This window comes from Cyphellophora europaea, assembly GCF_000365145.1.
Source record: "Cyphellophora europaea CBS 101466 unplaced genomic scaffold supercont1.2, whole genome shotgun sequence".
In the NCBI taxonomy this organism is placed as follows: domain Eukaryota; kingdom Fungi; phylum Ascomycota; class Eurotiomycetes; order Chaetothyriales; family Cyphellophoraceae; genus Cyphellophora; species Cyphellophora europaea.
In genome coordinates this window covers 1,115,783-1,128,024 of record NW_008481808.1, presented here as the reverse complement: position 1 = coordinate 1,128,024, position 12,242 = coordinate 1,115,783, and the positions used below count along the sequence as shown (strand labels likewise).

Genomic DNA, 12,242 nt, shown 5'->3' with positions numbered 1-12,242 from the left:
AGTAGCATTGGGCATTGAATGGCCAAAGGAATACGACCTTCGATTGTGACATTTGGGCAGGTCATCCTTGCCAGAGCGCGACTCATTGCCTTCATTCGCAGGGACTAGCAAGAAATGCACAAGACCATCGCCAACCTGCGCCACTGAACTCGATAATCTGGAACGCTACATGAGACGCGAAGAGTCAAAGGCCGTGATATTGGATGCAAGGCTGCATAACCCTTCACGAGGCTGCAGGGGCGTACAGTCTCCACTTGACACGTTCTAGCCAATGAATATGGAAGTTTAGTCTCGGCGAAAACCGTTTCGAAACGTCCAACGTTCGACGCGTTCAAAGGGGTCTGAAATGTCCTCGTCCTCGTTCCCTTTCGGCTAATTTCAAGGCGTTTCCCCAGAACAGATCACTCGCATTCTGAAGCTTTGTGAGTATGAGGTGTGTCCTTCTGGAAAGCAAGGCCGTTGCCGCGGTTGCAGATTGGGGCTGCAAATCCAATGGACTGGTTGACAACGGTCCTCCTGGGTGTGGCGAGGCTATAGGTTCGAAGTGGCGTAACGGCATTCTTGTGGCGTGTTGCTGATCCGCGGGCTGTAGGAGCCTTCGACATAGGCGACCAGCAGTGGCAACACTAATTACTAGCCTAAGCTTAAGACAATCACGTCTTGCTCAACGACGCGTGTCTCAACATGGCGCACATCTTCAGCTGCTGTGCAGCGGCGAAGCATGCCAGGTTGCTCGATGCTGTGGAGCTCCGAACAGCCTTCATGCACCCCAGAGATCGCCTGCTGCCGGATATGCGCTAGTCAAACGCCCAGCAACAGAGTTCAGCTCAACAAGCTGCAATGGTTCCAGAGCGCGTTTTTTAAAATAGCATCCGCAGCTGGTCCGACATGCCAATGTACTTTGGGGCCCTTCGCCGTCGGCATCAGCCTGGCGGGCCAAATGTCCTTGTTAACAACACCCCCACATCATCAGCTGTAGACATGCGACGGTGGTATTACTCTGGTTACCTCCTCTGTCAATTTCCGTTGGCTCCTGAAGGGGCATGATTCACATCTGTCCAAGAGTCGTCTCATACAGAGCACGCAGTCCATCGAGTCGGTACTGACTTTGCATTACGTATGGAAGGCCGTAGCAACACATTGCGGGTGACATCTGTCACGGAAGCAGCAAAACCGATGATCGCAGTGCAACCATAACCTCATTGCAAACGAGCCGGCCTTAGTACCTCGACATGTTCCTATTCTACGCCTGAATATCTGAGTCCTAGTGCCAACCTCCGAGTTATTAGTACTTTCAGGTTAGCACGCAACGGCAACAAACACAGGTAACGCCATACTGGCTTGGCCAGTACGCATGAGTCAGCGTTCCGATCCTCTTGAACGTTCTCAACTTCATGGTCGCCGCCTCATGTCGCCTGACACACTTGGTGTACTACGTCCATCTTCCACACTGACCTCAATAGTCCGCATGATACCTTCGGCCCTCAGGTGTTCCTCGCTCGAGGTCTTTGTCAACCCAGGACGAGACCGACTTCGTTCGGAGTATATCCTGGCAATGTTGCCAATTCGGGGCACATTGTGTCCATATGGCATGTGTGCAACTGCTGCATTGTCTTTGGGACGTTGCTCTGACCTGGAGCTCATGCTTTTGTGACCCGAGAGGCTAGCAACTTTCGTTGTCGTCGACACGGTCGTTCCACCAAGCGTCAGCTCAAGCTGTTCGCTGACCTTAACTCCCATCTGACCTGTGTACAGCTCACTGATCACACGGCGGATGGAAGGAACACAAGCCGTCATGAGACTCAGATTGAGCATAACTTGATGTACGATGGTCGCATCAACAGCTTCCCACGTCTGGTCCTCGTCAATGACTTCGAGCCAATGGTTGAAGTACACAAGGTATGCTGCTTCTGCTGCGACAGAACTTTGCTCGATTAGTTTGCCTCCTTTAGTTGGTGGCTCCAAGACTCACAATATGCGTGTTGCAAATAGCGCAATTACCAGAGACTTTTTGTCCCTTTCAAGTTGCAGAGGGTACACTATGGGTGCGGGCAATACGACCAGGACCACGTCTGTGAGGATATTCATTGCTCCGACATAACGGTGTAACACGACCTATACCAACATCAGCGACTCGCCGAGCTTGGGTGAGGATTGTACTTACCAGGTCTATGCAGCGATCATTGCTCAGCAGCCACGGCTGCGGCAACTGACACTGGAAGCCAACGGTAAATATTGACGATATGAGCCACATCAGCATAACGATTTCGAGGACGAAGCAGATGCGTCGGTAGGTGCGCTGCGGTCTGATTGCTACGATGAGCCGCGAGACAGCAAGTTTCGCACAGAAGAGCCCACAGAGCGTCAAAAGTTGACTGAGGTAGGCAAACTAAACGATCAGCATCTACATCATGTTCCGTATTTGTTTCTCACCAGACTGTATTGTCTGAAGTCATCCTCAGAAAGACTCAGACGGTGTCGCCCTATTCCACGGTTTCTCGCGAGTTGTACGAGAACTGTCTGCGCTACTACAAATGCCTACACCTCATTAGATGCGACTACAGTACTGGCAATCAGACCGAACGTACCAGTGCAAGATGTATGGCGAAATCATCAGTTGCGTTGAGCTTCGTAATATTCCACCGAACGATGGCTCTCGACAGCACCACAATCCCCGAGAACACGATGAGGATACAATTAATGACCGCGAGCGGCGCTCCACGATCATCGGCCCTTACTGTTTCGAACGCCGGCGATGTTGGTATCGACATGCGTGCTAGTTACCAGCAGTTCGCTTTGCTGAAAAGAAACAGAAACGCTCGGGGCATTCTTGTGGCTGCTGCTGTGCACTATTGGCAAGCCTGGACAGACCTTAGGGCGAAGTGTTCATGATAGACGCGAGTTGTCAGGGGAGGTCGGAGGAGTTCAGGTCCTGGACAGGCATTGTCCTCACCCTTCAAACGCGGGCGCGCACGATGCAGGACCTCTGTCAGTGTGAGCTTTTCGGATCGATCATCTCCCGCAACGACACGCCATGCGACTGTTCTGCGCAGTCGAGTGGCACGGGTCCGAGGATGACCAAAGCTAACAAGGTATGTGACGGATCGCTATTCTGCAAAACAGCGCAATAATTGGTCTACAGCGTACCACGGGTGAGCAGCATGCTGGGAAGGCTCGTCCGGGCATGGCTTCCCAAAAGCGCATCTCAACTGCGAGCAAAACACCCTTGTAGCTTGACGCAGGGAACAAGCCACCACATCTCGAGACTAGTGTCCGAACAGCGTCCGCCTGACCGCGCTTCCCCGCCTGGGCTATTTTGCGGAAGTTCAAACCAGTCTTCCGAACGCTCTGCAAGCGAAGCCAGCGGCAGTTCGTCCAAGGAGATCATGTCCAGAACGAGGCAATTAGAGTTGTCGATCATTGAAGACCCCTGCAAGCCATGTGAACTACTCAAGAGGAAGCCCCCACGGCTCTCGCCTGTGCTCCTACTACCAGGACCTACTCTATCGGGACGTCACTGAGCTCTTCGTTATCGCCGCGGCAAGTTCTCGTGTTTAGGCGTGGCACTCGACAGATGTTCATGGACGGCAATCGCGAATATAAAATGGCTGGTAATAAGCTCGAACTCAAGAATCGCACAGTCGATACGCAAGAGGACAAGCTCGATGCACCATCGTCCCAGCGGGCCTTGAGCAGAAGCCAACAGACTCTTGACCGCTATATTAACTTCATACCGACCGTCGCATTTCCCGTCACACTTCAGACCTCATGGGAAGCCCTTTCTGTAAGCTTCGGAGCCGGTCTGCTCAATGGAGGTCCCACGGCATTGGTCTGGGGTCTCCTGCTGTGTCTCGTCGGCACGCTGACGATAGCCTTGTCACTGGCTGAGATGGCATCAATAACGCCCGTAGTTGGCGCCCAAGTTAGTTCTATTCCATCGTCAACATCATTCCTGCTCACTGGATTCCACTAGTATCGATGGACAGCTCTGTACTCCCCGCGAGGGTTTGGACCACCAGCATTCTGGAGTTTGCTACAAGGATGGATTACTTGCTTTGCCTGGATTGCGGTCTGCACCCAAGTCTGCTTCCTAGAAGGAACAATCGTGCAAGGTCTTATCATTCTCAACAACAGCACCTACATTCCTCAAGGCTGGCACGGCACGCTTCTTGCGTACGCCATACTCGCTGTACCACTTTTCTGCAACATTTTCGCGCGACGAGTACTTGCACCCTTGGAAGTCCTGGGTGGTATTGTCCACATTGCGCTCTTCGTCGTCTTCGTTGTTGTCCTCGTCGCAATGTCACCTCGCAGCTCCGCTGGTTTTGTCTTCGCCACCTCGATTACTGATCAGAGCGGCTATTCGCAGCCAGGGGTGTCATGGTGCCTAGGCCTCCTTGCGACTGCCTTTCCCCTTGGCGGCTTCGATGGTGTCATACATATGGGTAGGTCTGAGGAATAGCTATAAACTCACTGCTAACCGTGTTAGCCGCCGAGGTCAAGAACGCTCCCCTGCGTATCCCCCAAGCCATGGTCCTCACTGTTCTCATCAACGGCGCAATGGCCTGGGGTATTATCGTTACAATCCTCTTCTGCATTGGCGATCCCAGCGAAGTGTCACAGACACCTTATATGTATCCAATTATCCAGATATTGCTCAACTCGACTGGATCCAAGGGCGCGACCACGGCTATAATGGCCTTCATTCTTTTCATCGGTGTTGTGGCTGTGTTCAGTACGCTGGCATCGGTATCGAGACTCACATGGGCTTTCGCACGTGATGGGGGCCTGCCGTTTTCGCCTTTCTTTGCCAAAGTACGCTACTCTTGAGAGCACAAACCGTTTGACCTGCACTAACAGGAATGCAAGGTACATCCGACCCTTCGCGTCCCACTCAATTCTCTGCTCTTGATAACTGCCATTGTTATGTTACTCAACCTCATCAATATCGGGTCGACTACAGCGTTCTTCGCTATCCTCTCCCTCAATACTCTCTCGCTATACCTGAGCTACATTATACCGATCGTTCTCTTTACGATACACAAAATACGCGGCTTTTATGTCCCGTACGGGCCTTTCAAACTGCCTCGTGGACTTGGACTACCTATCAATATCTTCGCCATCTGCTATGCAGTCTTCATAGCCGTCTTTCTGCCCTGGCCAAGCGCCGTTCCGGTCAGCGCGGAGACCATGAACTATGCCGGGCCAGTGTTGGGGTTTGTCATTATGCTCTCGATATTGGATTGGATGATAAGTGGGAGGAAGAGATTCAGAGTCCCGGTGGATGTGAGACAAGGTGACGTGGATGGAAGTGGCGATGAGACACAGTCCTAGTGCCTAGTTCCCATGCTAGCAGGTATCCTGGCAGGTGTTTGAACTTTATGATCCGTCAACATGGAGCTTCATGTTGCTTCTCGCCTTTCGAACTGCATTGCTCATGCCCGTCTCCCAGCCAGCACACGATCATACGAATGTGCACAGTTCTCTCCGATCAAGTAATTGATGAGTTCCAACACTCTTTCTTCGGCGTCGTTCGTACCGACGAAGTCACAATGAGCCGAACCTTTGTAGTCGCAAAAGGTAATGTAGCTCTTGGAGGCCTCCTTATCTGGCACGCCGGCCGGCTCTTCTTCTTCTTTCAGCACCAGATGCACCTCCCAGCCGCACTGGTAACCGTCTAGCCGCTGTTCCACCGGCGGCGGCCCAAACGTTACCACCAACCGATAGAGCAGGAGCTGGCTGGAAATGAGCTCATGCAGACGCCTTGGCCGCTGTTCCTCTCCATTCTCGTCCTTCCACCGGGCCCTCTGCTCGTCGTAAGGCACAAAGTTTACGGCTTCTCCGTCACCCATGCTGACGAGGTCCATGGGGTCTCGGCCTCGGCTTTCTTTGTGGCTCGGTCGGTTGTTGAATGCACGTTGTCGTTCTTCGCTCTGGAACCGTTCAATGTCGCCGGCGGTGGCGTAGCGCCAGACATCGCCGAGTGCTGTCGCCATGTCGAAGGGCTCATACAACTCACCACTGAGCCCGAGGCGGCCTGGTGGACCGAAGAAGACGTGGCAATCAGCATCCGGTACTCTAGAGACTTTCTCCTTCAATATGTTGAGATCGCCTTCACAGATTTTGTGTCGTTGAAGCAGATGGCTGAACAGACGAGCTTGTTGCAGAGGGGGAACACTGTTGAAGACTGTGGTTGCCGCCGAGGATGATTGTTTCAGCAATTCATGTAGAGTCGCTTCTGTGCTAAGTTCCTGCAAAGATGCTGAGCCTGGTTCTTGATCCATTTTGAGATCTTTCTTAACCCGGGGGAAGATTCGAATTTTGCTTTGAGGTGGATTGGACCCAGGCCACCGAAGAGAGATCAATGTGGACTGGCCAGCGGTGCCTGCTGTGGCCTGAGAGGAAGACTTGCATGTGGCTAGTGCGGGGCACCGATATGCATCCTTTTGGCTGTCAGAACTGCAAACTTCCGCGAACATGTACTTTATCTGACACAAATACTGCAAGACGCAAGACATTTTCCTGTGGGTCTCCCTTTATTCTATCATGGTGGATTCATGGTCTCCTCAAAGCAGGCGCACACTTGGTCCGCTAACTCAATGCGGAATGGTTCAGGCGGTATGATAGTCGGCGCTGACTATCAGTCAGTGTGAGCGAAATCGACCATATCCTCGTTCCTGTTCACAGCAAAACGTCCGTGCTGCACCGGATGATGCTGTTGCACAGCGTCCGGAATATGGTTCTCAACGGCGTGAATGCCTCCTACTTCGCTGCCTGACTTGATAGGGAACAGGCACAGACAATGGCATCGACGATAGCGGACACATGTTCGACTAGTAACCTCCTGCTTGCAGTTTGCAGTCTTTTACTTGGCTGTGTAAGTGAATTCTATACTACGCAACCGATTCGACTAATGCAGGCTAGGCAATGAGCGTTGTGATATACCGACTAACACTCCATCCATTAGCAAAATATCCAGGTCCTTTTCTGGCCAAAATCACAGATTGGTCGATCGTAGTGAAAGCCAGGCGGGGTGATCGACATCTAGATTCCTGGGCTGAACACGAAGCATATGGTAGGCAATCCTCGCATCGCTCGAGACATATGTCCTGATGGTCACTGCAGGACCTGTCGTTCGCATTGGCCCCAACACGCTCTCATTCAACACCAGCAGCGCCCTCGCGTCCATCAACTCCAGCCGAAGCGCAAACGTTCAGAAGGGCCCGTGGTACAGGACTATCGACGCAGGGTCCAAGGCTTTCTCGGTGCACTCCGAGATTGACCGCGTCCGACACGCCTTCAGGCGGCGCATTCTTGATCAGGCCTTCTCCGACTCCGCGCTCAACCAAGCCGAAGAGATTATCCTTTCCAACGTCCGTTCTTGGACCACTGAGCTGTGCTCTACCACCGAAAGTAAGGGTTGGAGTCCGCCTCGCAACCTGAAGAACTGGTCAGACTGGCTTGCCTTTGACATGATGGGTGATCTCACCTTCAGCAAGTCTTTCGGTGCCGTCTCAGAAGGCCGCAACCGCTTTGTACCCGCGGTGGTCCTCGAGTCCACGAAATTTGTATACGAGGCGGGTTTCTGGCCCTTCATCTCGTTGATCCGTCCATTCTTCGGAACAAGATTCATGTCCTGGGTCATGTCCTTCTTCCTCGCCACTCGTGCCGCCGACAACGAATCCTACATCAAGTACGCGAACGCACAGATGATGGAGCGTATGGCAGCCGAGGCTAGTGCCACCACTGATAAGCCACAGCGGCGAGACCTAGTCCACTACCTGTTGCACGCCCGCGACCCTAGTACAGGCGCGGGCCTCACACACGATGAGCTTAATGCCGATGCGGCCCTGCTCATACACGCAGGCAGTGACACCGTGGCATGCACCATTGCCTCCACCCTATTCTACCTCCTGCACCATCCCAGAGTTCTCGGTGAATTGCAAAGGGAGCTTCGTGGCAGCTTCCCCACACTCGCATCAATCCATACCAGCGCGAAGCTGAACGCCGGCTTTCCGCTCCTCAGAGCATGTATTGATGAATCGCTGCGTATGGCGCCACCTGTGCCATCTCACTTACCGCGGCAGGTGCTCCCAGGCGGGATAATGATAGATGGTCATTTCATTCCCGCAGGAACGATTGTAGGAGTAGGCGCTTTTGCCATCCATCATGATGAGACGTACTTCCCTGAGCCGTTTGAATGGCGGCCTGAGAGGTGGATCGTGGAGACAGTGGAAGACAAGGATAAAGAAGAGCAAGTAAAGGTGGCGAGGGGCGCGTTCTATGCTTTCGGCGTGGGACCTCGGATGTGTGCAGGACGGAAACTAGCGTATCTGGAGATAAGTTTAGCGTTGGCGGTTTTGCTGTGGAGTTGCGAGATACGACTCGCCCAAGAGGTCGGAACGAAGGGACTCAAGGTAGAGCAGGGCCGTGATGGTCGGCGCAAACAAATCAGAAGCAGGGAGGATGTCTATCAGATTTGGGATCACTTCGTGGCAGATCGGAATGGGCCGGTCGTGCAGTTCAAGTTGAGAGACGAGGCGGCAATTTGAAGGTGTAACTGCGCAAGATACCTCGCGAAGGATGCGACAGCGTAAGAATTTCCTCAGCAGTCCGTGTTAGCCTGCTCTGTATGGGAGGGTCTTTTCGCAATAGGAAGCTCGTTCGGATCCTTGCTTTTGTCGTCCCAAGCATTCCTCCGCGGTCCGTGGTTGCAGCCGTTTGGAGCATTCAAAGTATACTTATATGAAGCTAGATTATGTGAGACCTAGACCTGGTTGAGATGCTGAATACAGACCCAGCCCACTCAACATGAACGAAGTCATCGTGAACTCTACAGATTATAGTATATAAGGTAAGGTTCAGGTGGAGACGACGGCGAGACGATATGCAGGTGGGAGCCTGATCACGTGAGTAGCTGGATTTAACCCGTCAGTGCGAGGCTGAATGGTCGATCATTCGTTTGACATCTTTCACATTCACCAACTTATTCCACTCTGGCCGCTCTTAGAAGTGAGACATCCTTCTTTCCTCTCTCCAACACAGTCCTGAACAATGGCGACCAAAGCCGCCCACAAGCGCCTTACACGCGAGTACGCAGCGATCCAAGCAAACCCACCACCATACATCGTTGCGCACCCAACAGAAGCCAATATCCTCGAATGGCGTACGTTTCTCACAACCCAACCCATACCATTGGTGGTGCTCCAGTAGACTAACTCTGTACTCTCCAGACTACCTCCTCACCGGCGCTCCTGACACCCCCTACGCCGGCGGGCAATACTGGGGCACCCTGATCTTCCCTCCCGACTACCCTTTCGCCCCGCCCGCGATCCGCATGCACACCCCCTCAGGCCGCTTCCAGCCCTCGACGCGCCTCTGCCTCTCCATCTCGGACTTCCACCCCAAATCCTTCAACCCGGCCTGGTCGGTGTCCACCATCCTGATCGGCCTGCTCTCCTTCATGAACTCCGAGGAAATGACCGCAGGCTCCCTGTCGGCCACGCGCCACGAGCGCCGCTGGCACGCCGCCCGCTCGCGCTGGTGGAACAGCACGGGGGGCGGCAGCGCCACCGAGCCGCCCCGCAAGGGCAACAATGTGAGCACCAAGACTGGGCCGCGCAGCGCGAACATCAAGGCTGGTGATGGGGGGAAGCGGTTCCGCGAGGAGTGGCCCGAGGAGGACGAGGCGAATTGGAGCTGGATGGAGGAGGTGGGCGTCGAGCCGGCGACCGGGAAGGTGCCGCCGGCGCGGGAGGGCGAGGAGGAGAAAGAGTGTGGGCCCGATGTGGCGAGGTGGAGGCAGATCCTGGGCGGCGGGGGGAGTGCCGGTGGTAGCCTGGGCCAGCGCGCGAAGGACGCCGGCGACAATTGGGTGGGAAGATGGAAGTGGTGGCTGCTAGGCGCGGTGGTCACATACCTGGTCATCAGCAGGGTTCTATTCGCGGAAGACTGATTCGTACGATTGGAGTGGGCCAGTGGGAAATGACAGTGTAACGCTTGACTTCACGACCAGCGACGGCGTTCAGGTCGACATAAACGGGATCTGCAAGGAGATGGCATTGACTCATCTTATGGCGCAAGTCCACCTATCCTCCTTTCAATCTTCAAAGCAGAAAAGGGACCTCAGGTACTACGGAAAAATGCATGGAGTTCTCGGTCTTCTACTATACCAGCTTGCTCTGATAAACAATGGTCTGACATTGTCTTCATGGTGGGGCTATGGGCATTCGTCGCAGCGACCAAGAACACGGGAGCACACGCCAACGAGAGGCACTCGTGAAGATCTCCCAGCTCGCAGCAATGTCGGAAGAACCTCCCTCAAGGTGCATTCTCCATAGTCCTCTAGGTTCCGTGACCCGGGATATATCATGCAATGCCTTGACCCATCACCTGAAGGCAGCAGAAGCGGGTATCCCCCTTCACAATTCCCAGGGACGAATTACACGTCTCATCTGAGGTCCGTTTGCAGCAGCAGGAGGTGCAACGTCCGGTTTGGCTTTGATGGGTTCGGGACATTTCATAGCACCAGCTAGCGTCGTTGTTGACTTGGGCGTCACAGGCGTCGCAGGTGTTGTGGGCGTGATAGACGCAGCAAGTTGGGACGGCTTCTAGTCGTCGTCCATTGCATCGTCGTCATCCCTGGCTGGGCGCTGTCCACCACTCCGGTCGAGTGCTACTTCCGCCTCTTCACCATTAAGCACCTCGTCCATACTCACATCGGCCTGTCCCTTTTCGAGCGTCCCCTGCTCCTGCACGATATCTTCGGCTTGTTGTGCTTCCTCTTGCGCAAGGGCTGCAGCCCTCAATTCCTCGTACTCATTTTCGAATGCATAATCGTATCTTCCACGCATTTGTAGCCGATCGTACGCTTCCCTTGAGTCGAGCTGACGAGGCATGTACATGAATAAATCGGCCAACGGCGTGTCGCTGTCTGTCTGAAAGGAAGGATTCGCAATCTTGCTGCGATCAGGTCTTAGACGAATCATCTCGGCGACAGGATAATAATAGGCCGCCTTGCCTTGTTTGCGTTTGATGTCCGAAGGAGGCACAAGGTTTCCGGAAGAGTTCGGATCATAGAGACCTAATGCAAGGAAGCGCCGCTGGTCAACGGCCTCCTGTTTATTAGATGCGTACACGCGTTTCCGCTCAAAAGGTACACGCATCTCCCCAGAGAGCGACTCAGCTAGCATCGGGTTGGAGACGGCTGGATCGTCCTTATCAGGGTGACCATCGTAGAGGAACTTGCGGACCAATGGCACGTGACTGGGGTCCGATGGCGTAGCCATAACAAATGTATGAGGCTCTGGTCCAGGATGATCATAGGCATTGGGGTCCCGTTCATATGCCTCCAGCTTTGCCTGCCACTCTGCGGCAAGGGCGGGGTTGGGGAGAGTCTGAAAGGTTGCCACGTCTATACGATCATCTCGCTTTCCGTGGTGCGCAGGAAGTGGTGCTTTGTCGAACTTGATTCGTTGAAAGGTGCCTCCCTCGTCCGTTGTGGCCTCAAAATCGGGAAGAACTGGGTAGTAATCAACAGGGCGTATGCTTTGATCACCACTTGGATGTATTGGGTGCTCCCACGCCTCGCGCTCTTGCTTTGTTCTCTGAATTTGCGTCACCTCGGAAACATTGTATGGTATGCTGTCCGGATACGCTAGGTCGAAACCCTTCTGTACGTGTCTTTTGACGTTCTCTTTGTCGTCTCTATCGACCGGCGGTGCTGTCTTCATACTCACAGGCTGCCGTGATCGCGCATTCTTGGTGAACGGATCTGTGCTTCGTATGCTGGAGGTGGAGAGGTATTGTGTCTTGCGTAGAAACGAGACGTTGTTTCCAGCGCCCTGCTTCTTGATTTGATCGACTGACAGCATAAGTTCCTGGTCTGCTGGATCGAGTATAGGCGGTCGTTCAGGGGCCATGATCGCACTCTCATCTCCGGCTAGGTAGCCTGGTATACCTATCATGTCGATAGGCATTCCGCCTTCAGCATCGACATCGATATTGGGCTCTTCTCGTCGCGCAAGTGATGATGCGAAGCTAGTCGTGAGGTACTGGTCAATGCCACCAGTGTCAATTTCCAGAAACTTGGGCGCAAACGGCGGCGGAGGAAGGCGATTCTGATATCGACTGGACACAATGAGGTCCTGTCGAAAGGCACCCTTGTCAGCCATTCTGCAAGTCCCCTCTGGGGAACAAGGGCCGAATCTCTTGTCCTGCTACTGAATTCTTGGATCGTGCTG

The 12,242-nt window shown here is 53.8% G+C and overlaps 6 protein-coding genes across 6 annotated transcripts; 3 read left to right on the top strand and 3 right to left on the bottom strand.

Moving 5' to 3' along the window:
- Positions 1-1,392: 1,392 nt before the first annotated feature.
- Positions 1,393-2,771, bottom strand: HMPREF1541_01919 (uncharacterized protein; the record flags this gene model as incomplete). The annotated part of the gene is made up of 5 exons (XM_008716275.1): positions 1,393-1,924; positions 1,973-2,115; positions 2,165-2,389; positions 2,434-2,538; positions 2,589-2,771. 5 exons carry the CDS (start codon positions 2,769-2,771, stop codon positions 1,393-1,395), a joined length of 1,188 nt encoding a protein of 395 aa, XP_008714497.1.
- Positions 2,772-3,604: 833 nt separating this feature from the next.
- HMPREF1541_01918 (uncharacterized protein) lies at positions 3,605-5,334 on the top strand (the record flags this gene model as incomplete). The annotated part of the gene is made up of 4 exons (XM_008716274.1): positions 3,605-3,922; positions 3,974-4,445; positions 4,490-4,815; positions 4,870-5,334. 4 exons carry the CDS (start codon positions 3,605-3,607, stop codon positions 5,332-5,334), a joined length of 1,581 nt encoding a protein of 526 aa, XP_008714496.1.
- A 101-nt stretch (positions 5,335-5,435) lies between these two features.
- On the bottom strand, positions 5,436-5,996 carry HMPREF1541_01917 (uncharacterized protein; the record flags this gene model as incomplete). Its single annotated transcript, XM_008716273.1, has 1 exon — positions 5,436-5,996. The coding sequence occupies one exon, from the start codon at positions 5,994-5,996 to the stop codon at positions 5,436-5,438; it is 561 nt and encodes a 186-aa protein (XP_008714495.1).
- Positions 5,997-6,927: 931 nt separating this feature from the next.
- HMPREF1541_01916 (uncharacterized protein) lies at positions 6,928-8,552 on the top strand (the record flags this gene model as incomplete). Its single annotated transcript, XM_008716272.1, has 2 exons — positions 6,928-7,075; positions 7,126-8,552. 2 exons carry the CDS (start codon positions 6,928-6,930, stop codon positions 8,550-8,552), a joined length of 1,575 nt encoding a protein of 524 aa, XP_008714494.1.
- Positions 8,553-9,054: 502 nt separating this feature from the next.
- HMPREF1541_01915 (uncharacterized protein) lies at positions 9,055-9,955 on the top strand (the record flags this gene model as incomplete). The annotated part of the gene is made up of 2 exons (XM_008716271.1): positions 9,055-9,166; positions 9,234-9,955. The coding sequence occupies 2 exons, from the start codon at positions 9,055-9,057 to the stop codon at positions 9,953-9,955; spliced, it is 834 nt and encodes a 277-aa protein (XP_008714493.1).
- A 655-nt stretch (positions 9,956-10,610) lies between these two features.
- On the bottom strand, positions 10,611-12,173 carry HMPREF1541_01914 (uncharacterized protein; the record flags this gene model as incomplete). The annotated part of the gene is made up of 1 exon (XM_008716270.1): positions 10,611-12,173. The coding sequence occupies one exon, from the start codon at positions 12,171-12,173 to the stop codon at positions 10,611-10,613; it is 1,563 nt and encodes a 520-aa protein (XP_008714492.1).
- Between the last annotated feature and the right edge of the window lie 69 nt (positions 12,174-12,242).